The sequence below is a fragment of the Littorina saxatilis genome, linkage group LG1, assembly GCF_037325665.1.
Source record: "Littorina saxatilis isolate snail1 linkage group LG1, US_GU_Lsax_2.0, whole genome shotgun sequence".
In the NCBI taxonomy this organism is placed as follows: Eukaryota; Metazoa; Mollusca; class Gastropoda; order Littorinimorpha; family Littorinidae; genus Littorina; species Littorina saxatilis.
Window position 1 is genome coordinate 64,391,622 of NC_090245.1, and position 25,025 is coordinate 64,416,646.

Sequence of the window (25,025 nt, forward strand, 5' to 3'; positions counted from 1 at the left end):
TTTCGGGGGAAGCATGCTGGGTATTTTCGTGTTTCTATAACCCTACGAACTCTGACATGAATAGCAGGATCTCTTTCGTGTGGACTTGGTCTTGTGCTTGCATGTACACACGAAGGGGGTTAAGTCACTAGCAGGTCTGAACATAAGTTGACCTGGGAGATCGGACAAATCTCCACCCTTGATTAACCCACCAGGCGCAACCGGGATTCGAACCCGATGCACCCGTCAATAAATACATTTTTTTAATCAGTCAACCACTTTGAAGCAGGAAATCATTAAGTTCTTTGGAACTTTCTTTTTAGAGGAGTTTTTTTCCCCAGCCAGAATGCACTCAAGATCAACCCATACGCAGTTCGAATCATTTCTGCTTTGCTGATTTTGTTGGTGGCTTTTTTTTTTATAAAAAAAATGGTTTCTAATGAACATTTAAGTGGCGATAGCGGGAATGCCAAGAGTTCGACGTGGAACAGAATTTTTTTATGTAAGTTTACAAGTTATGGCAAGAGAGAGAGAGAAAGAGAGAGAGAGAGAGAGAGAGAGAGAGAGAGAGAGAGAGAGAGAGAGAGAGAGAGAGAGAGAGAGAGAGAGAGAGAGAGAGAAATCAGACAGACAAACAGTCAATGGCCTTAGATATGCTCCCCCAGCTCCTTTCGAACACAAATAACAAAAAAATTTGATTTCTCTCATAACATGACAACAAAAATATCAATTTATTTACCATCATTCACATTATTCACATTACATTGAACAGCAGTCGTACAATATATCTAATTCTGCAATGGATACGCTACAGACAATTCATTTACCAACAACACGATCAGCACAAAATAAGCACTTTAGCAATGGACAATTTAGCAGTGAGGTGAAACCATTCACAGGTTCTACATGATATCTTCACCAAAATAAACGCTCCATTTTCAATATCAGGGTAATTGTGTACTCCGCCATCATTACGCAATAAACACACACGTACAATACACACAAATGACAATATAGATTAACAATGTGAAAATAAGTTGAACACGATAAACATTAGTTTGGTTCTCAATATATCTTCCTTCCCGTTAAAACCTCCACAGATGCTTACTAACTTTCATCTGCGATAGGAGCGGTTTTTTTTCTACCCGGACACAAACCATAAATCACAAGCCTGGTTCCTGTACAGAATGGCATTTTTGTTAGAAATTTCTCCGATTGTCACAAGTGTGTACTTCGAAATGAAGTCAGCAATAAATTCCCCCTTTGACTGGAGCACACCCAGGTCGGAGATGTCTGCTGTGTGTCCGAGTTGAAGAAGACTCCTGTCTAAGATACAATCCTGGACAGATCTTTCGCGATTTACAAGATCATTGGCATGGGAAGGAAGGTATTTGTAAACCCATTAATTAAAACAATAATCGGTAATAAACCTCTAAACGCTGATAGTTCGCAAAACTGCAACTGAAGGGTCACACTTACACATACATGCTACATCATCTCAGGTAGGGGTGGAGAAAGTAAGTCCTTTCGCAGCCAAATTATCTTTTAAGCACACACACACACACACACACACACACACACGAATGCGCGCGTGCTCGCACGCACTAACGCACACACACACACACACACGCACGTACGCACGCACAAACACATTACACACACACACACACACACACACACATACACACACACACAAACACACTCACACAAACACACGCACTAACATACACATACACGAGAATGTTTTTAATATTTCATGATACTTGTTTTTACTTGAAAATGAGTTGGCCTGAATTGCGATAAAAAAAAACCTTCCCAAAATGTACATCACTCTATGGCGCACATTATTAGCACATTAATAGCATACTGCGACAGTAACAAACATGAAGAAAGGTCTCCAAAGAAAGAGGTTACAGTCTCCTCACAAGAACAGATTGTTTTTATGAACTGTTTGTACTGTTAGAATTTGCACTTCAAATCATGTCACTCTAACCTAGTGCTTCATGGGCAAATCAGGCGAGCTTTGAGTGCAATTCATAGCAACAAGTTTCAAATTAAATGTGATTTTTGGCGTGATGGGTTTCTTGTTACTTCTGCAAAACTTCAGTTCATTTGTTTCTGCAGTGTATTACGCAACAGGTTTCTTCCTATTTATATGTATAGATTTGTGATTTTCACATTTTATATCAAACAAGATCGAACCAATCGGATAAATAAAACAAGAAGCCAAACCCAATGAGAAAGTATGATTAAATTACAAAATAAAACTCAGTGCCGCACAACATCATATAACAGCTCGTACGTCTACCAAACAGAGAGAGAGAGAGAGGGGGAGAGAGAGAGGGGGAGAGAGAGAGAGAGAGAGAGAGAGAGAGAGAGAGAGAAAGAGCGAGAGAGAGACAAAGAGAGAGAGAGAGAGAGACAGAGAGAGAGAGAGAGAGAGAGAGAGAGAGAGAGAGAGAGAGAGCGATAGAGAGAGAGGGAAAGAGAGACAGAGAGGGAGTAAGAGACGCACACACAGACCGACCGACAGACAAGACGGACAGACACAGAGAAAAAGACACAGAAAGAACATCTGACACACAAACATGACATATTTCTAAAATGCCGGAATTCAAATGATTGCTGCAAGCAATTCGTTTTCTTATTGATAGTCGTCTCGTGTATGGTGTGAAAAAAAAATTTCTTTGCAAAAATCAGCTATGTTGATTTAAAAAAAAAACTGCACCACAAACGCAAAAAGCAGGACGACAAGTGAATGTTAAAACATCCTCTCGCTTAATCGACGTCCACTTTTTTTCACGTTTCCGAATCCGCGCCTGACGCCATTTTGGATTACACTGACATGTCATTTCCGTTCTGCTCGCGGAGCACGAAGGGCCGATGCCTAAAGGGCGTTCTGTTTTTGTTTTTCTTCTTTGCCTCCTCAGTGTCTTTGTTCATTGTGTAAACGAAAGACAAATTGAATCCTAAAACTCACTCTTTCTTTCCGTTATTTATCATTTTGGCTGGTTTTTTTTAGAATTCAATCACCATTTCAGCCGCGCACACAACAGAACAGCGATGTGAATATGCCCTGCGCTCCGTGTTTCGTACCGTATAACTTATGGTCAACAAGAAATAACGATATTCAGACCTATTCCTTCGTGATAGATGAGACCGAAGACCGTAATACCACATTATATGATATCAAGTGGGCCCGATGACAGCCATCGGAAATTAAGCCGTCATTGTATAAAGGCACAGCATTATGATTTATAGTCAACTGTGCTTAGCACTTAAATAGATCTTCATTTCTGGGTAAGCGATCATGCAGGCTGCCATATATCTTTTGATCCCTTCTTTTATATATGATTAGAGCATCTTTCCGCGTGCAAACCCACACACAATGTTACAGCCTGACCGCTTTCTGTGCGGAGCGGGAAGTGTTTGCTCAATTATAGGCCCTCGGGAATGTTTTGCTGACTTAAGTTTGCAGATGACACAGATGTCAGTTAGGAATTTATAAGCCCACTCCGCCTCGTGAAAACAGTTCGCCTCACTGTCTCAGATCAGGTTAGACTTTCACATGGGATAAGACCATCCCTCTACTTGGTCACATACCAAAAATGAACAGCCTGGTGGCTCTCTGTGCACAAACAAAATCATTCAGAGGCTTTTCACAGCAAGCACAGGTTGTTGATTTTGATATAGGACAAAGGGGAGGGATGGTTTTGTCCCATGTAGGGTAAATGCCTGAACAGATCTGAGACAGTGAGGCGAATTGTTTTCACGAGGCGGAGTGGGCCTATAAATTCGTAATTGACATCTGTGTCAATCTGCAAACTAAGTCAGCAAAAACTTACCACTCAGCAAATGATTCAGCCAGGCGGTTTAATGTGTGTATGTGTCCAAGTATAAGACTGATCTTATCACACGTACAAGCCTCGACACCTCCGTGGTAGTCTACATGTTGGCTACACGAAAACAAGTACAGGCGAACATGTCGATAACGAGCACATTAGGGACCGACCAAAAATGGTCGTTACAGACAGGTGGTCGCTATTGGAAAGGTGGGATTTAAAGAAGAAAACCTGTCTGGGATCCTTCGGAACGTTCGTTGTGAGTAGGTGATCGCTTTCAATAGGTGGTCACAATGGCAGGTTTGACTGTACACATAATCAGTATGAGCGTAGCGGCAGAAACCTGTCCGTGATATTATGTCATCAGCAGGCGACATGAAACATCATGAACCTCATCTCATTGTCATGATGCTAATCATCAGCGTCGCCCATACAGTATTTATTAGAATGGTAGATACTAGATACACGTATGATTCTGGCTTCCGTGCATACGTTTGTTCGCGTCCTAAATGTTATTTGTCTTCACGTGGTGTCCTGATCTACTTCGTCCCTAAATGATACTAATGTATACTCCCTGGCGTGAAAGGGGAATCATTTGATAAACGGAAAGTAACTCTACAAGCCTGTGATTATGAAGACGTACGTTTTCCTGCTGACCATGATAGCCTACGGCAACCAGGATGGTGCGGTGCGCTGTTTCTTCACATCCACACAGTCTTATACTGGGTGTTATCGATGATGTCCGGAAATAACTCTGTCAAGTTTTGATTTCAGAGCTCAGTTCATTGTGTGTTGATCATCTCATTTTCATATTTATTTGTTCGTCCATTTCAAAGACCACGATGTTGACGTTATTACTCAATGTTTCTTATGATTAAACATTCCCTTGACTATAACCTCTCCTATTGTTATTCTTGCAGAATGATGAAGAACCATCGTCTTAGCAAATACTAAACAGGGAGAAAACAGGCATGCATTGGTTCTAGCACCGTGATAAAGTCTGTCGGATACAGAATCACACATGTGTGAGTGCCAACAGATAAAAACAGACTTCGAAGGGGAAAGGAACCCCTTCTATTTGGTAGAAATACGTACATGTATACGTGCACATCTGTCAGACTCGCTAATAGGCAGGCCGAATGATGAAGTCGATGACTAAACTTTGACAGACACATCAATCCCTTAGCAGTCTCATTCATTTAATGTCGATAATTATATTGTAAATGGATCATCTTTTAACGGTTTAGCGCTAGACGCCTGAGCGCAGATACGGCTGTACTCCTTAGCCCAGCGCTCACAGGAAAAGAAGCTAAACCAGGGAAGGGCTTGCTTGCTTAACTTTTGTTGTTGTTGTTGTTGTTGTTGTTGACTGTGGCTTGTTCTAATCGCTATGTTGGATAAGTTTGCTTGTATTTTCTAATGTCCTGATTTGTTTATCGTGTGCGTGTGTATGTGTGTCTGTGTTTATTGGAATTGTAACGCGCTTGGAGCTGTGACTTGGGACTTGCGCTTTTGAACAGTGATTTCATATTATTATTATAATTATTATAATCATTATAATTATTTATAATTATTATTATTATTATTGTTTTACTATGCATGGCAATCTGCACACGACCCTCTCTGGTTTTGCTCGGAGGTCTCAGGAACGGAACCGAGATACATGGTTTTCCCCCGAATATAATTTGCCATCGTATAATGCCTATACATCCCTGCTACATAAACCATTGAACTTTGATTGGAAAACGTAAGGAATACGTCCTACCTCTAAGCCATAGATTAACAGGGCGACTATTTCCATCCTCAGCCGCAATCGACACGTTTTGCGGTGGGCTCGTTGCCTGAGGTTGTTTTGACCACGTTCAGGTTTCACCCTGGCCATGACCCCTGCTCCGCACAGTCTTCTTTCTTCGTCTGCGTTCTTGAGCTGAAACCCCCACGTACACACGTTTGTTTGCTTTTACGCACGAGTGGGATATATGTGTATGATCGTTTTGATTCAGTCATTTAGGCAGCCATACGCCCATTTTGGTAGAGCACAGTTATCCAACAATAAATTGTTTTTTTTTAGCCCAACATAAATCCAAAAACAAATAGACTGTCACGTTCTAAAATTGAGAATAAAAAACCAAGAAAGGTATGTTGTTGGAACGTTTAATCATTGACAAAACGAAACGTTACGTTCACACCCCCCGCGCGCGGGTTAGGGGGAAGAATTTACCCGATGCTCCCCAGCATGTCGTAAGAGGCGACTAACGGATTCTGTTTCTCCTTTTACCCTTGTTAAGTGTTTCTTGTATAGAACATAGTCAATGTTTGTCAAGATTTTAGTCAAGCAGTATGTCAGAAATGTTAAGTCCTTTGTACTGGAAACTTGCATTCTCCCAGTAAGGTCATATATTGTACTACGTTGCAAGCCCCTGGAGCAATTTTTTGATTAGTGCTTTTGTGAACAAGAGCAAGTGGCTCTATCCCATCCCACCCCCCCTCCCCCTTTCCCCGTCGCGATATAACCTTGAACGGTTGTGTTACGAAGCGGTTTACTCGTATTTTTGGTAATGTGTATTGTTGTAAATAGAATAGACTATAGCGATGGTCAGACGTTGAAAAGGGCTATAGGCTGCCTTCCGTCACGTTGACCGCAGTTGAACCTTTGTGTAATTGACAAGGTTTTTTCACGTGCAAGTGATGCAGACGACAGCTCACTGGCAATGTCATAGCAAGAACAACTTTGTAGAATCAGTCGCCGTCAAGGAGCCAAGCTCGACTCATGTTTTTTGTAACACTCTAGCAGACGGGCTCCTGTTTTAGATACCTGACTGAAGAAGGATGAAGACTGACGAACTTTCCCTACCAGTTTACATGATATCTTCCATTTTCATATTCATGCCAGGCCGGCGACTGTAATAAATGTTGGGTTTACACTCTTTTGAGTGTTCCAACTGGAGGGTTGTCATCGACGGAGGCTGAACTGAACTGGTGACTGCGGCTTGGTGTACATGTCCATGGCATGGAGAGCTGGCAGAGTTCTACAGTCAGCCGCCGAGACGATCTGGAAGGATGACATTCAAGGACTACGTCAAGCAACGGTTGCTTGTCGTGAGGACTGATGCACCCTTGTCAGTCGTCTGAAGGACTTACAGCCATACCAACATCTTGAAGGCCGAAAGATGGCAGTAGGGTAACGTACAGTAGAATACCTATTCGTCTTACCTGTTAAGCTGCTTTGTTTGAGCCAAAAGGTGTCTGCGTCTTGGACTGTAGAGTTTCTTGCGGTGTTGTCGGCCTAGAGTACTGGTCGAGGCCCGGAAATGATTTTGTGATGTAAAAAGTGTGTGAATGCGTGTGCGCTTGTGCTTGTAAGCTACTGTATCGGACAACTATTCAGGTTACATTCAAGCCTGTAAACAAACATTAAACTTATAGAGGCGTGTAGAGACATTTATGATTGTCTAAAAACCGGGCTATACCACTCCATAACAGGTTGAAAACGACGTTAAACACCAAATAAAGAAAGAAAGTTACGTTCACAGATATATCGACCCAGCGGTCTTAAGCACAGACAAACACTAATTACACAACACTTATCTGACAAAATGTTCAGCCGCTTAAGAACAATTTGTCAGATAAGATTTGTCTAAGACCTCTTGTTTTTTCAATCGATATATTTTGTGTCTTTAACGGCAGCTGCTTGGTGAAAAGCTCCACGTTGATGTCTCTAAGAGCACATGTGTACGTTAAACGTGTTGCGTTCCTTGGTTTTATTCTGGATTCCGTGGCCTTAGTGAACATGCATGTGAATAAAACACTGTTAAACCAAAAGCTCCAGAAAAGTCATCCTTTACTAACTATAGACAGCGGATTTGTGTGTAACTTCAGAACTGTATAGTAGAAGTCTATTTGTAATGCTTACTTGCAGCATCTGCTCTCTGAAAACCTGAACTCCCTTACCCAGAAACACAGTAGTGGACGTCTTCGGCAGCTGCGACAAACAGCCTTCACTCACACCATTCATATACAAGGAAACCCAGCCTTCGAAGGTAATGTATATTTACTTGTACGAACAACCTGAGCTTCTCTGCGTAAGTACCTCCTCTAGGTCTGAACCACATCTGCGCCCGGAAAACCTGAGCCCCTTCACCAATTGACATAGTGTTTGCAGTTTATCAACACCTTCGACTCAACAGCTTTCACTGACATTATCCCTGTTCTAAGGTGAATCTAATAGTACTCTTTCGAGCAATCTGAGCTTTTCAAAGTCAAGGCCATCTCTGGTTGCACACAGCTTCTTCCAAATTACAGGGTGTTTTTGTGACCATGGTGAATGTCAAAGATACGCATCAGTTATAGGTGTAGCTGAATGTCACGTTGTCACCACAAGAACAATGCTTCGATAACTTGGAAACGGTACCTTTGATTGTAAAGGTCTTCCATAATTTAGCCCGAAGTTGACTTCGCTAAGACTTATCTATGTCGTTTTAACGCAAATTGAGTGCCAAAGCTTCGCACAGTGAGTAGACTTCACGAAGTCGAGTTCGCCTAATTTGTATCAGGCTTAACCGTGTCTTATCCCAATTGCACCAGTCTTCAGAATATGTCAGCTTCTGCTGCCTTGCAGTTTGTAATCCTTGACCGCAGCAACTTTCAAGAAAGATCAGCATTCGCATGACTCACCGGCAGCTGTTCTTTATCAACTGCGACAGTTTCGCTTCACCGAAATATAGTTTTGCGCGGCGTTCCCAGCTTCTGTTTTCGCGCAGTCTGAGATCGTGGCTATGTCAAAGAAAGATTAAAAGTTGACACTGACTCGCAGTCGTTCAGAGAAAATTGTAAAATTCACAGAACTCTTTGCACTGAGCCAGACAACTCCGCTTTATACGGTAGCTCAGCGGGTAGAGCACTGGACTTGTAATCCGCGGGTCACGGGATCGAATCCAGGTCGGAGTGGACACGGGTGAAGTTAATGTGATCAGAGACGGTATCCATGTCCCAACCCCCGGTTCACCTTAATAGTGTCACGTAAAAACCCTCGGTCATAAAACAAGTTATGTCTTAAATGCAGGTGGCTGATTACAACTAAAATGCACGCACATACCTAAACACGCGACTCCCTGTTGCTGCTAGCTTTCAACTGGGAGGAAGCGACCCGAATTTCCCAGCGATGGGACAATAAAGGAAAAGAAAATGAACCACAAAAAAAATACATATAGCAGATCTTCACAGCGGAACTGCAACCTTCTTTATGAACTGTGCGACCATGCTCAAGCGCAATGTGTACTTCTTACTCTCGCGGCCGATGTCCACGAAAACAAAACATGCTCCGCTAACCTGCAGCTGCCGGTGAATACCTCGAATTCAAAGACCTTAACTTTCCCGTCAAAACTGTGCTTCAGTTACCGCCAGTGTTGTTCCAGGACTCAGAGGACAAGTGTTGGTCCGAAGGCCTATCTAAAAAAAAAACATTGTTCTGTCAGAACAGCCCCTGCATGTCAGAACTATCGGACGGTCGACCAGCCTATTTCAATGTGTCACAACCAGCACGTCTTCACTGCCAGAACGGTTTCACAACGCCTGAACCAATACAAAGTCCCGTCCCGCTTTGCTCACCTACATCGATACTGTTGCTCGGTACCTGAAGCAGTATGTACTTATTTCATTGTGCCAGAATCAGGACGAATGCACTGCCAGTACGGTTTCAGTGCGCCTAAACCAGTACGTATTCAACTAACTCTTTTCACTGGGGCCACCCCGCTTCACCTTCAACAATAGTTACCAGAATCAGTATCTATTTCACTGAGCCAGAACTATTACGAAGTTACTGCCTGTATGGTTTCACTGTACCAGAACCAGTTCGAATTCACTGTCTGTGCGATTTCACTATACCGGTGTACCAGTTCGAATCATGTGCCAGTACGTTTGCATTGTGCCTGAACCAGTACAAACTCAGCCAACGCTTTGCACGGAAGCCACCACGCTTCACCTACAGCTGATCTTGCGGGACTGCAGCGGGTGCATGGAGTGGAAGTTGGTGGTCTCAGTGTGCCCGTCACCGGTGGACGCCCAGCCCCGCCTGCTGCACAGTTTGCTCAGCTGGCGACGGAAGCGCCGACTGGTGGCCAGGTAGATGAAGACGTTGCCCACGTGGTGCGACATCCCGATCTCCCGGATAATGACGCGAGCCGCGTAGTAGGAGATGTAGGTCTGCCAGGCCGGGTCTTTGCCCATGTCCTCCAGTGGCATGGGTCTGCCCAGGGGGATGGCGGTCTGGATGGCGTACACGATCGTGACGGGGAGGGTGGTGAAGATGAGGTAGAAGGACACCCACAGCAGCGTCACCGTCGTGGCCGTGAAGTTGTGGCTGCCCCCTGACGTGCTCGTCGTCGTGCCGTTGACGCTGTTGGTGTGGGAGGAGGGGATGGTGGTGCCCCCCTTCACCGACCTGACCCCCTCCCCACCTCCACCAACCCCACCACCAGGGCCGTTTGTTTTGCTCCCTCCCCGTTTGGTGGTGGAGCCCACCACCCTGGTGTAGCCCGACTGGGACACGGGAGAGTCTGATAGCCTCAGTCTCCCGGCTGAGCGGATCTTTCTCAGGACGCAAATGTTGAGGACGAGGACCAGAGCCGGGAGGGCGCCGAAGATGAGCATGTCGGTGCACCAGTTCCAGATGGTGTAGAACGACTCTGGCACTACCTCCGACTCGCGCACCTAAAGAATTAAAAGTTCAACAATAAAAGATAATAAATGATTTATTAATAATAGTAAAATATAAGTATCTCACACGCTTTCCTTCTTTGCCTCTACCAAAGCAAACGTGTGCAAGATTGTATGTTACACGCTTTGGAGCATGGCAAGAACGGATTCAAACTCGAAATCGTCCCTCCAAAAGCCCCAAAATGCACAAACGACTTTCATTTCTCCAGCTGTTATCGTTTCTTCTCTTTACAAATTCTTCAACGCTGAGAATACTGAAAACGGCATCCCATACGACAGTACTGTTTTCATACGCGAGTTTAGCTGCCATTGGAAATCGGCTTGCTCTTGGGGCATGCCAGTCTGAATTATGAAGGACAGAGTTATGAACATAGAAAACAAACATACCGAAAAGAACAAACATTTCGCGCATGCAGACACAGAAAGACGTCATAAAGAATGCGATGCTTCAAAAGATACAGACTTTGACGGTGGCTGTGACGTCATTCACTAATATCGAGACGTCATTTATAGTTGTTCAGTTACTTCCGTGAAAGTAGATCGCTCTGCACTAGTACTCACAGCTGTCTTGAATTGGAAAAGGTCTGTTGCCTCTTTATTATTCATGTACACAGTGTATGTGTTTTGTGCTGTGTGTGCAGTTTAAATTTCAAAGATCACTGGCTTTCTGTTACTTTTTTGTGTAAAAATATGTGTATCTGATGGTTTTGGGGGCTTTATGTTCTAATTTAAACACTTCTGAAGATATATGTGTACTTAGGTTTTTTGTTGCCTCTATGCCATGCTTTAACCATACAGACCTCGTCGCGATATAACCTTCGTGGTTGAAAACGACGTTAAACACCAAATAAAGTAAAAGTAAACCATACAGACTCATATTATTGTAGCTTGTGTGTGTGTGTGTGTGTGTTTTATGTGATGTTAGTAAGTTGTGGAATTATCTGAGTAATTCTGAGTTACATTAAAATAAGTAACAGTGTGGCCACTTATGTTTGCAGTACACAGCGGCTGACCATTCGGACCATGTTTCCTATTGGGAATTGATCTTGGCTGTTTCTGTTCTGCAAAAGGTATGATTAAGGCTTCCTTTGATGATGAATGTTTTTGTGTGTGTTTCTGTGCATGTGTCACTGTGTGTGTGTGTGTGTGTGTGTGTGTGTGTGTGTGTGTGTGTGTGTGTGTGTGTGTGTGTGTGAATGAAACTTCAGTAATTTATGCTTTCACTTTTCAGTGGGGTAGTCATATTTCAGAGTTACATGACATACAAGCCAAAATATGATATATTTTGCTGAAATTTGAATCAATGAATGTCTTTGTATTCAGTAATTTTGAGGGTTGAAGTTCTGACTCAAAATGACAGTGATTGATAAACTCCATATCAGAAATGTTAGTTAGAACAAGTATTATTTAAACTCAAATTAACTGAATTCATACAGGGAGAGGATTGTTTTCACGAAGGTTACCAGTATACCAGGTTTATGATTTTTCAAAGTGCACAATCTCTTTTTCAGTGGACCCATTGAACTTCAAGTCCTGCATTTACATTACAATGGTCCAGTGCTGTGTTTATCTGCTAACCTGGTCATACCAATGGGTTGTTGTGAACAGGTAAGTAATGCTTTTGCTTGTTTTTTATATTTAGTCAAGTTTTGACTAAATATTTTAACATCGAGGGGGAATCGAAACGAGGGTCGTGGTGTATGTGCGTGTGTGCGTGTGTGTGTCTGTGTGTGTGTCTGTGTGTGTGTGTGTGTAGAGCGATTCAGACTAAACTACTGGACCGATCTTTATGAAATTTGACATGAGAGTTCCTGGGTATGAAATCCCCGAACGTTTTTTTCATTTTTTTGATAAATGTCTTTGATGACGTCATATCCGGCTTTTCGTGAAAGTTGAGGCGGCACTGTCACGCCCTCATTTTTCAACCAAATTGGTTGAAATTTTGGTCAAGTACTCTTCGACGAAGCCCGGGGTTCGGTATTGCATTTCAGCTTGGTGGCTTAAAAATTAATTAATGACTTTGGTCATTAAAAATCTGAAAATTGTAAAAAAAATTAAAAATTTATAAAACGATCCAAATTTACGTTTATCTTATTCTCCATCATTTGCTGATTCCAAAAACATATCAATATGTTATATTTGGATTAAAAACAAGCTCTGAAAATTAAATATATAAAAATTATTATCAAATTTTTTTTTTCGAAATCAATTTAAAAACACTTTCATCGTATTCCTTGTCGGTTCCTGATTCCAAAAATATATAGATATGATATGTTTGGATTAAAAACACGCTCAGAAAGTTAAAACGAAGAGAGGTACAGAAAAGCGTGCTATCCTTCTTAGCGCAACGAATACCCCGCTCTTCTTGTCAATTCCACGGGCACTGCCTTTGCCACGGGCGGTGGAGTGACGATGCTACGAGTATACGGTCTTGCTGCGTTCAGTTTCATTCTGTGAGTTCGACAGCTACTTGACTAAATATTGTATTTTCGCCTTACGCGACTTGTTTCTCTTTGGTTTCATCTATTTATGCAGTTGTCCCTACTTCAGTACCTGTGTTTTGGACTGAACGTGTAGAGCTCAGAAGTCTCTGTCATGCTTAAAGCACAGGGTAATCCTTTGACTTGCGCACGCATGTGAGTGTGTTTAATGGTGATGTCTGTAGGTATCTGTATCTAAGTGAGTAGTTATGATTTTAAAGGAGTAACAGTGTGTCTGCTTATTTTTGCAGTGCACACGTTATGGCCAACCATCCTGATGATGTTTCCCTGTGGAGAGATCTTTGCTGTTTCTGTTCTGCAAAAGGGTTGACTGCGGCTTTCACTTATGGTATGTTTGATTTTGTTTTGTTTTTCTCAGCTATTCAGGCTTTCAGCAGGGTAGTCAGACTTGAGAGTTACAGGCCTGAGAAGATTTTCAATCTTGACTGTAAATATTATCTTGATTCCTGGTTAGTGTTGTGGTTGTGCACCAATGTTATTCGACAAAAAGCTTTGGCATTTCAAATATTGGATGCCTTTTTTGGTTGTTTTATGAACCTAAACTGTGCTCTGAGTCTGACAGTATTTTCAGCCTCCGTCATAATAGGTCAGGTATGCAGACTCCAGGCCTGCATGTTGAATGTCCATAGTTTTGACCCCATGGAATTTCTGTAGATACAAAATTGCGGTACCACTTGTCTCCGAAAACCCCCGAAAACCTCATCAGAAATAAGAAAATTCGTCCTTAGATCGTGTTTTGTTACATAATTGTTTGCAATCATGACTTATATTTACAACTTTCACAGTTCATGGCTTTATTTTCGTGTTTGTGCGAGGATTTACGAAGGAACGGAAGCACTAATCACGTGCACATGACGTCATCAATACTTGTGCTTTCGAGTAACAAGAGTTACCTCCCTTGCATTGAAATTGTTGCATCGATTTCGTCGATAATCCGGCTCTCAACACAAATATAAGGGTGCATGTAGCATGAATCAGGCTTACTTTTCACAGGCATGTCCAATACTTCACTTTGAAGATAGATTTATTTAGTCTAGATGGGGTTTTCGGAGGTTTTCGGAGACAAGTAGTACCCCAACATTGTTTTCTGGCCAAAACATATTGACCCACACATATTTTGAATTCATGCAGGTCCAACTGGCTGATTGTCCTCTGTGTCTGGGATGAACACGGCTCTGAAATGCACTTTAGATTTATCCGTGAACTTACATGTAAAAAAGACCAACTGATGTAAAAGGATATTATTTATTGACAATGTTCTTTTCTTTTGTGTAGCTCATCAAGGTGCTGCTAATCGATGCTGTCAACACAAATGAGAGACACTGAAACAAAGAAAGTCAGACTCCGAGCCCTGGCAGCCACTTACGTTCCATGTGTTCCCTTGCTGTAGATCGAGTTTCACAAATCAACCTCAAATAATATTACTGGTGAGTGTTTGTGTTTTATACTTGTTTCGTTTGTGGGTACAATGGAACCTACCTTTCAAAAGATCTTGACTATTAACACAAAAATGAAAATATACTGAAAGCAGATCACGTCCTATGAGAGCAACCATCTTTAAATGGAATTGTTTTCAGACATAATTACATTGTGAACTGAAAACTCGGAAAGCTAGTTTCTTCAATACAAGGTTCCACTGTACAATTAGCTGCCTGTAAGATAAGTTTCACAGTATTTGCCTGTACTGTCAAGATGTTTTGGCATGATCAGTTACAAATAACACTCTTGGAAAGCACTTTGTGTCATCATTCCTGGTTGGCTCACGTAAGTGTAGCCTATGCGATGCTAACTTTTGTCTGTCTGTGCGTGCGTGCGTGCGTGCGTGCGTGCGTGCGTGCGTATGTATGTATGTATGTATGTCTGTGGTAGAAACTTTAACATTTGAAGACGTCACAACATTTGAAGACGTCACATTATGACGTAAGAGGGTTAGACGTCACGCGAAGGAATTACTGAAAGTCTCGGTCATTGTTATTATGAGCGGGCCGAGACTAGTTTTTTCTTCGAAATCGGCCATTCAGATCTAGATCTAGTGTCTCGCTTTCTTGCACAGTGTCACCTATGCCGCTTACTGTGTGTGTGTATGTGTGACGAAGTGATTGAGTTTGTGTTACTGTTTGTCGATTTCTTACGTGAGCCTTGAAGGCTTCGCCTCTTGTTTAAATGTTTGTGTTATGGAAGTTTTCTGAATTCTGTGTCCCTGATTTTTATCTTATGTTGTAATCTTGTGTGTGATGTGTTTGTATTCATGTGTGTGTTACTTTGTATGTGAAGGAAGCTTTGAAGAATCAGCTAATATTGAGCTCCTTATTTTCTGTTTCTTATTTTCTGCCTTTCATGGCACTTTTTCAGTACCATGAGGATGAGTGTAAATAAATTAAAAACATGTACCTATAAATAAGTGGAGAACTGAAGGAAAATGGCTGTTGCGTGTTCAGGTGGCTTCAGACTATGTACACTAACTAATGATTTGATAATTTTTTTTTTATTTTTATTTTTTTTTTTTTATTCTCTTTTGGTGAAGTTTTTTTTTTTTTTTTTTTTTTTTTTTTTTTTACATACATATAATTCTGTACATTACAGGACATCACTTAACCAAAAGGACAGATCCATATAACCGAAAAAAAAACACTTGAACAATTACAACATACATGGGGTGGGAGGATGGGTGGGGGGGGATGTTCCGAGCTTGGTGGTCGCAGTATCAGAAGGTTTTGAGAAAAAAAAAAAAAATATATATATATATATATATATATATATATAAAAGGGTTACATCAAAACATGCATATACAGGCGCCAATCCTTGTAAAATTTATCTACTGTATTATTTACAACTGCGTTATACTTTTCACAAATAAATCTTTGCTTAAAATTTCTACTAAACGTCTGAAAATGAGGGGTCTTTTTGTTCATTTTGGAAATATATACATGGTGTTTGGCACAGATTACTAACACATCAAAAGCTTTATCGGTGACAACATTGTTCGCAACTCCAAGAAGAACCAGTTCTTTAGACAGTTTTAAATTGTCACAATGGGTGCAGTTCGCCTTTAGCCAATTTACAAATTCTATCCAAAAAGTCTGCACTTTATCACACTCCCAAAACATATGTAAAAGGGTTTCTTCATTTCTACCACAAAATGTACACAATGACGTATCCACAATTTTTCGCAAAAATAGAAACCGTTCTGTGGGCAAAATTCTGTACAATAGTCGGTACTGGAACCATCTCAGACAAGTGTCTTTTGTTGTTTTAAAAACATGTTGAAAAATAGCCTTCTTATCTAACAAACAGTCTAAGGATTCAGACCATTTTTGGATACATTTTGGGACCGTAACATGTTCAATCAGCTTTTTGTAAATAAGTTGTGTCTTACCTTTACAAATACATTTCCACACATTGGGCTCTGTCATAATAAAATGTTTATCAAATTCTAAGCCGATTTTTCTCTGATATTTTTTAACAGCCTGGATTACACCTTGGTACAATACAAAATCTCCTCGCACATTTGGATATTTAATTTTAAATGCATTATAGGATAAGTATCCATTTTGTCCCAAAATATGACCAATCTGAGCAATTCCATTGTCGATCCAGTTTTGAATGTACACTGTCTTTTTATCTCTGCGAATATTAACATTATAATGTAAACATTCTGATACAAAATCGTTAAAGGTTGTAGGGTCACATTTTCCGTGTAGTTTCTTATAATGTTTAAAAACATCGGTCCAAAACGGGTTTTCTATTCTCTGCATCAAAACATTTGCAAATTCCTCTCCTTTCGTATTAACTGTTATAACAGATGGACATGCTTTAGCCAATAATCTTGATATTAATCCAGTAAGACCAACAACTCTTTTTAACCAAACAATTTTTAGAGATGACAGAAAACTTTTCACGTCAACCATCTTTAATCCTCCATCTTCATAGGATTGGGTGACCGTAGTTCTTTTAATTTTATCTCTTTTTCCATCCCAAAGAAATTTGAAAAAAATATTATTTAACTCCATCATAAACTGTTCGTCTGGATCAGGTAAATTCGTAAACAAATGTGTCAATTTGGAAATAGCCAAGGTTTTTAGGACTGTTATTTTACCAAAAGGTGTCAGGTTCCTTCTGGTCCATGAATTCAGAAGTTTTTGAATTTCCTTTAACTTATTTTTATAGTTAAGAAGAACAACCTCGGATACATTTACTGAAAAAATAACACCAAGTGCTTTAAAGTTATCCGGGTTCCAGGTAAAATTCATATCAGGCAAAAATCTTCTTTTGCAAAACTTTAAAGGTCCTAACCAAACTACATTTGTTTTATCATAATTCATTCTCAGACCTGATAGTGATGCAAAATGTTGTAACACTTTTATACTTTCGCAAAATGATTGCTCTGTACCATCAAGAAATAGACTGGTATCATCGGCGAATTGTGACAATAAAATATTTTCGCCAAGAATATTCATACCACAAATCTTTTTGTTCTGGCGTACCATAAGAGACAATATTTCGGCACAAATCAAGAATAAATAAGGTGACAGCGGATCCCCTTGCCGGGTGCCTCGACCTACGTTAAACCATGCTGAATACCGACCATTCACTGAAACACAGGACTTAATTTTGCAATAAAAAGTAAAAATCCATCGTTTCATGTCATTTCCAAAGTTGAATTTGCTCAAAGATTTTTCAATAAATGACCAGGCAACACTGTCGAAAGCCTTTTCAAAGTCGACCATCAAAAGTAGGCCAGGTATATTATGTTTATTTGAGTAGAACAGGGTATCATATATTAATCTGACGTTTTCACCAATATATCTTCCCTTCAAGAAGCCTTTTTGATCATCATGAATCAAATTTGGCAAAACACGTTTAAACCGTTCTGCAATTGTTGTTAGTTTCAGGGAAACTCTGTTGGACCTGGGCTGCAGAGGAGAGGTAGCAAATGCAGCCAAGCAGATCGAGTCTCATCTTTCGGTACATGTTTTGTATACCCGGGATTAATACTTCAGTGACACTGTATGCTAACAGGTACATTTCGCACAACTGTAACTCATACTGTTAGTTGTTAATCGATAAAACGGTATCGTTATTGAAACAATCACAGTGCGCTAAGAGATTTATAGAGCAAATCGAGAAAATTAATTATTGAGAAAAGCTCTTAGTGCACTGTTATGTCTCGATAACTTAAATTGCTACCGAATTAGTGGTCCTCTTACGTATGTAGGATAAAGTTAGTTTTGTTTTGTACTGATCTGGATTTGGGCAAATTACATTTTATTTGAATAGACCTTTTCGGTATCCGAGCAGCTCTCGCGAGACACGCTCTTTGTTATGCTTTGAACATCGCGAGAACTTCGAACCTTGGCTTGTGCAGCTCGCACGAGATCGCTGTACCGCATGCTTTGCTATGCTCTGAAGTTTGCGAGAGATTACGAGAGCTTGGAATACGGATAGGGTCTATTGACATGTGCTTATTTTTGTGAAGACAGATGTTATTATATTATGTAAATTTTTAAACTTTGTACTATTTATTCAGTGTACGTGTAGTTATGTAATTATCCAACATTTATTTGAGGGTTGTGTTCCTTGTTGAATATTCTTTTATTACTGGATTTTTAAATGTTCAATTTTTCTCTGGCAATTTTGATATTAATTCTTAAAAAAAAAATGATGAAACAATTTGTTTTTGAGTTTCTGCTTGTATGGTTGTATGTTTGAGTGAGTGTTGTTGTCAGAGTGCCTGAAAATATGAGCAGCTAAAAACCTGCATAAACAATCCGGAATACGCATGGAATACGCATGCGATACGCATGCGGTACAACTGCGGTAGAGGTGCGTGTCACGCTCGATATCCGAGCAAAAAACGCATGAGTATCGTACGCAAAAAAGTTGACTTTATCGTATGCGTATCGCATGCGTTTCACGCATGCGTATCGCACGCTTTCACGCATACGATTCGCATGCGATACGCATGCATAATGTTTGTTGGGAAGGCACACCGTGAGACCAAACTGCGCACTGCGTGTGTGTGTCGACTGACTCTGGCACTATAGCTCCGACACGCGCACCTAAAGAATGATAAATTCAACATTAAAAGATAATACATTATTGATTAATGATAGCAAAAGATAAGTATTTTCTTCATTGCACCAAAGATGAGCATGTCGGTACACCAGTTCCAGATGGTGAAGAACGACTCTAGCACAAGTTCCGACTGGCGCACCTCAAACCAAAACAAGTTCAATATTTAAATATAAAATATGATGGTTTAAATAACAATAAAGATGAGGTAAAAGGTACACATTTTTTGTAGTGAGCCGAAAATGAGCATGGCAGCTAGTGCATCAGTTCCAGATAGTGTAACAAAAAAAGGCTCTGGCACTAGCTCCGACTCGCGCACCTAAAGAATTAAAAGTTCAACATTAAAAGATAATAAATGATTAAAGACAGCAACAGATGAGTTAAAAGGTTCATTCTTTTAGTTTAAGAACTACCAAGAGAGGGATCTAATCTAATCTCACCTTACACTCGCCCAGCGTGACCTGCCAGAAGTACGCCTGGGGTGACCCCAGTATGATGGACGCGAGGAGCAGAACCAGGATGATACGAGGCGACCGTGTGCGTCCGAACCGTTCTGACCTGGAACAAATAACGTGGAAACATGTAGTAGTGGGGTATACACTGGCTGAGTGGCAAATAGAGGGCGTTTATTATTAATTTAAAAAAAATCAAAACTTGTTTATAAAAGGACGATGTGTACTTTGTTCTGTTAGAATGATTTGTTTCTGCAGCTTTCGCGCTTTCATTGCTGTTGTGTACGTATATTTTCGCAGACACCCGAAAATAGCCCAACGCTCAACGTCACATGTTAATATATTCGTTCTTCTTAAACGTGTCACGCTCATTGGACAGAGTCTGACCGAGGAGTGCACCGAAACAGAACTCGACACGTGTGAAAAACGTGCCCCCGGTGTAACACGAAATTTTTACTCCACGAAAAATGTACTCCGGAGTAAAAATTTCGTACGAAATTCTTACTCCGAGTACACCTTTCGTACGAGAAAAGAACTCCCCAAGGCACGAAAAAATGACTCCCTCCACGACATTTTTACTCCCCATTTATTTTACTTCCAGTAAAAATCTCGTACGCGAAAATGGGATGCGGGCGAAGGGATAATGCCAATATGTGATCTCGCGCAAACGAATGTCGCGCTACCCTCCCTCCACCACCAAGACTAACAGGGGACAAGGGAGTAAACATTTCGTACACCTGGCATGGGAAGTTAGATTGCTCGTGTTAGGGTGAAGTAATGTATTCGTCAAGTTATTTATTCGTCAGGGGAGTAAAATTTGTGTACGAAATGTTTACTCGGAACTCACCTGTCGTGGGGAGTAATTTTCTCGTGTAATGGGGGAGTACTTTTTTCGTAAAGGGAGTAACATTTTCGTACGAAATGTTTACTCCGGAGTAAAAATCTCGTGGGAGTAATTTTCTCGTGTTACACCGGCGCAAACTTGACTGGCTAGAAAGATGAGTGTGGACCGGCGTCACGATTTCATCTTTCGCCTGTGTCCATATTTCCCCCTCGACATATACTCAAGACTGAAATGTTTCCTGGTAAAATTAAGAAGTGAAATTATTTATGGACGAAAAGCATGTCAGTTTCTTGCATGTGAAGAAAATTGGTGGTAACATTTAATAGATTTCACCCCCAAAATCGAATTCTTCGAAAACGTGTACTGAGTGGTTACGTCCCTTGAGTAAGAAGGAAAACATTTAAGGATGAATCAAATTTCTAAGTTAGATAAAACAAATTGGTTGCACAAATTTGGCCCCATGAATGTAAGGTACACAAGGTCGCTCATCAGTACTATCGAAGTTTGTTTTTTTCAGTTTAGAGTTTATACTAGATCAACGAGGCCGAGAAGCGAAATATCAACACGGCGAAAGATGAAAACGTCACACCGGCGAGCCGTTCGGGTCATGGAATTAAAGATAACATTAAATAATTAAAATGAAAGTTCCCCACAAGAAGACATGACTAAAGTAATAATTATGATGTTCCACATCAGGCGTTTTATTCCTCTTAAAGTCTTATCGTGACAACTTAGTTCGTCAACGGAAAATGTTACAAGTGGACACGAAATGCTCTCAGTCGGTGTAACGATCTAACTGTTGGTCCCAGCTTTCGCATGACTGAAATGTTGCTTCCCCGTCAAATTAATTCACTGCTGAACAATAACAATACTCCCCGTCAAATGAAAGAAGTACACTAATTTGAGGGAGAAAAGCATGTCAGTTTCTTACAAGTGAAGGAAATTCGTGGTGAAATTCGATAGATTTTACCCCAAAATTCGATTCCTTTGCAAACGTTCCCTGAGCGGTTATGTTCCTTGAGTTAAGAAGAAAACGAATTTTGCGATGAAGCAATTGAGTAAGTTAAAATGCCATGGAGTGCAACGTAGCAAAGATCGATCATCGGTACTTTAGAAGGCAGATACGAGATCAACAAGGCCGATCGCGAAAGCTGGTCCCAGGCAAATCATGAGATCGTCACATCGGGACTCACTCTCTGTTGCCGATGCTGGACGGAAGTGGCAAGAATGGTGAGGCATGCACCGCACGTGGGGCGTAGCATTGATTTCATCTTGTCCTAATTCTGCATTCGCTAGATACATACTACAAAAGCATGGACACACACACACACTCACACACATGCAAGCACGCACGCATGCACGCACGCACATACGCACACATACACACACACACACACACACTGTCTCGGCATTCACTCCCCTAGCTGTTGTTGTTCGCGCTGACGATCAAGGGTACAACATATCACTCAAATGTTCACTTCTACTTTTGCATATTTGATCACAAATCTCCTACTCGATATCTAGCAGCTTTTGTTCATATATGCATTGTTTGCACTTTTAGTTAATGTGTCAATAAATATAGCATGAAATCCATTGACCGCATAATATTTATATTCACGGCGGGACCACTGTATCTCATATCAAGTCTCTTCATTTCATGAGAATTCTGTTAACCGCAACGACAGTATTTCTCTCCTTTGCGTTAATGAAGAATGTGCCAAGTACACAGAGAAAACTGTCAGCTAGCACCCTGGGAAGTTCTGCAACGCTCTACAAACAATTAAGTCAAAAGGCAAGTGTAGCAGCTCAGTTAACTGCGACGACGGTGTCTTGCTCCTTTGTGGTAATGAAAGGTGTACCAAGTGGACAGAGACAACTTTCAATCAACGACCTTCTCAGCTGTGCAACGCTATACAAACACGTAGACAGGACTGTGTAGCATGCATTGCACGTGATAACTAGCGTTGATTCAATCCAGCCACTGTCGCAGACCACTCTCCCCCCTCCCCCCCCACACACATCCCACACACACCCAACCAACAAGCATCTCTCATCCGCTCGCTTAATGGACCCGAAGACCTGGCCACTAAGGGACCTCTCTGCCTCCAGCAGAAAGCCAGGCAAAGGCCCATCTAAAGAACGAGCTGCCTGCAAATGGAATCCCACGGGTGGAGAGGTCTGCTAACTCGTGTTGGACCGCAAGTGTACTACAAGAAACGCTGGGGGACACTTTCGCGACAAGTTCGAAGCCATCATTTCTTGGTAGAAAGGATGGTAAGTGTGTACGATGCAAGACGATCGAAGCAATCATTTCTTGGCGCAGGGAATGTTAAACCGTACACGATGCAGAGAGGGCATTACTGGGTGTCAGCCGCGTGTCTGGGAAGGCAGTAGCCGCCTCGGAAGTGTCTGAGCGAGCAGGGAGATGGGTTGAGAGTTTGGAATTCCGAGAGACCCTTACTGCGGCTTCGTCGCTGGACTTGACGTGCAAAAGAAAGCCAGCCTTCAAAAGCAGCCCACGGGTACGAGTGCATTAAAGGGTCGTTTGTCACCTGAACCGTCCGAGTTCTCGGAGCCCCTCGGTTGACAACACGCACACATTCCATCGCGCAAATGAGCAGCCCTTGGGAAAAGCAAATAAGTCTGGAAATAGCCCCCGTCTCCTGTTGGCAGAGAGGACATAGCAGATCAATTGGACTACCTTTGGTGCTCCTGGAGGCGGGTGGCGACAATGACAACGGCGCCTCTATTCTTTTGGAAGGAGTTGATAGCGAGGCTTGCCGAGACCTTAACAAGGAGCGACTGCTATACTTTTTGTTTGTCCTATCCAGCTGCGACAAATGAGAGAGAGAGAAAGAGAGAGAGAGAGAGAGAGAGAGAGAGAGAGAGAGAGAGAGAGAGAGAGAGAGAGAGAGACTTAGACTTAGAACATTTTATTGACATAAAGGGTAAACATTTTAAGCCAAGGGCCTAATCTTACAACGTGCCCTTACAGAGACAGAGAAAGAGAGAGAGAGAGAGAGAGAGAGAGAGAGAGAGAGAGAGAGAGAGAGAGAGAGAGAGAGAGAGAGAGACTTAGACTTAGAACATTTTATTGACATAAAGGGTAAACATTTTAAGCCAAGGGCCTAATCTTACAACGTGCCCTTAGAGAGAGAGAGAGAGAGAGAGAGAGAGAGAGAGAGAGAGAGAGAGTGAGACAGAGAGAGACAGAGAGAGACAGAGAGCCAGAGAGAGAATTGAATTGAATTGAACTTTATTTAACAAGGATTAAGATTTAAGGCTACGCCTTTTCTTACAATTATGTCCTTGGGACGCACAGACACACAATGATAACATTGAAAAAATTAAAACTTAAAAAGTTAAAAAGTTTACCAACAAAAGGAGGTCAGAAAACTTCAGCACGTGATGATAAAGAGAGAGAGAGAGAGAGAGAGAGAGAGAGAGAGAGAGAGAGAGAGAGAGGGGAGGGGGAGAGAGACAAAAGAGAGACAGAGAGAGACAGACAGACAGACAGACAGACACACAAACCACACACACACACGAGCACACACACACACACACACACGAGCACACACACACACACACACACACACACACACATACACTCACAGGCAGAGGCAGAGACATATAGAGGCAGAGGCAGGGACAGAGACAGACAGACAGACAGCGAGAGAGACCCAGATAGAGATACATCGAGAGACACGGACACGGGGGATAACCGGTCAAATGCCGAACAGAAGCCGAATGCCGCTCATGACACGTGTGAAGGCAAGTTTTGTCTGTTTTCTAGGTATTGTTTGATTTATGTCGGGATTTAAGGTAAGCTACTGATTCAGCGATGACTAAATTTGTTTCTCGATGCATAAAAAGTCAGGGAGCGATTGATATTTGCCCGTAAATATCCTTCAAAGCTGAAAATGTCCGCGATCGAGCACCGGAAATGGCTGTTCGATGGGTTTTGCAAGTAGAAATGTGCTTTATTTCACCAAATCAGCTCGTATTTGGTGTGGGTACGGGATTCTAGAGGACGAAGGAGTCATAAGAGGTGCAAAGAAGTGCTATTTGGGAGTAGAATAAATCTTCCGAGACAGTAGACAAGAGAAGGTCATATTTGAGAGAGGAGCGCGTAGGCCGATTGTCTTTCCGACAAGCGAATGATACAGCAGATTAATCATTCGTTTTGACCAGAAACCTAGTCTCTAGTTTTTATGAATGAGTTTTTTAATTAAAACAATCACGAGAACTCTCTCGCTTAGCCTAATGGCTGTTCGATGGGTTTCGCAAGTAGAAATGTGCTTTATTTCACCAAATCAGCTCGTATAAATTTGACATCGGTTTGGTATATATATATATATTTTTTCTAATCCTACCGCGAACTGGATAGCAGACGCGGCACGACTGTTGCACCACACTTTGAAGTAATCCCACACTTTGAAGTAAATTACTTCAAAGTGTGGGGATGTGCCCCACACTTTGAAGTAAACCCATTTTTTACTTCAAAGTGTGGGGGGATCTTCCCACACGTTGAAGTAAACTCAGTTTTTACTTCAAAGTGTGGGGGGATCTTCCCACACTTTGAAGTAACTTACTTCAAAGCGTGGGACTTTTGCATTGCCT

General features: G+C 41.6%; 1 protein-coding gene across 1 annotated transcript in view; it reads right to left on the bottom strand.

The window, feature by feature from the left end:
- Window positions 1–6,774: 6,774 nt before the first annotated feature.
- The window catches only part of LOC138982482 (lysophosphatidic acid receptor 6-like), a 98,702-nt gene continuing 80,451 nt past the window's right edge, over window positions 6,775–25,025 (bottom strand). The window contains exons 3-7 of the mRNA XM_070355816.1: window positions 19,550–19,667; window positions 10,360–10,529; window positions 9,806–10,179; window positions 7,877–7,956; window positions 6,775–6,873 (exon numbers count right to left, since the gene is read on the bottom strand). Of these exons, the coding sequence (XP_070211917.1) occupies window positions 6,775–6,873; window positions 7,877–7,956; window positions 9,806–10,179; window positions 10,360–10,529; window positions 19,550–19,667 (841 nt within the window). The remainder of the gene's footprint in view (window positions 6,874–7,876; window positions 7,957–9,805; window positions 10,180–10,359; window positions 10,530–19,549; window positions 19,668–25,025) is intronic.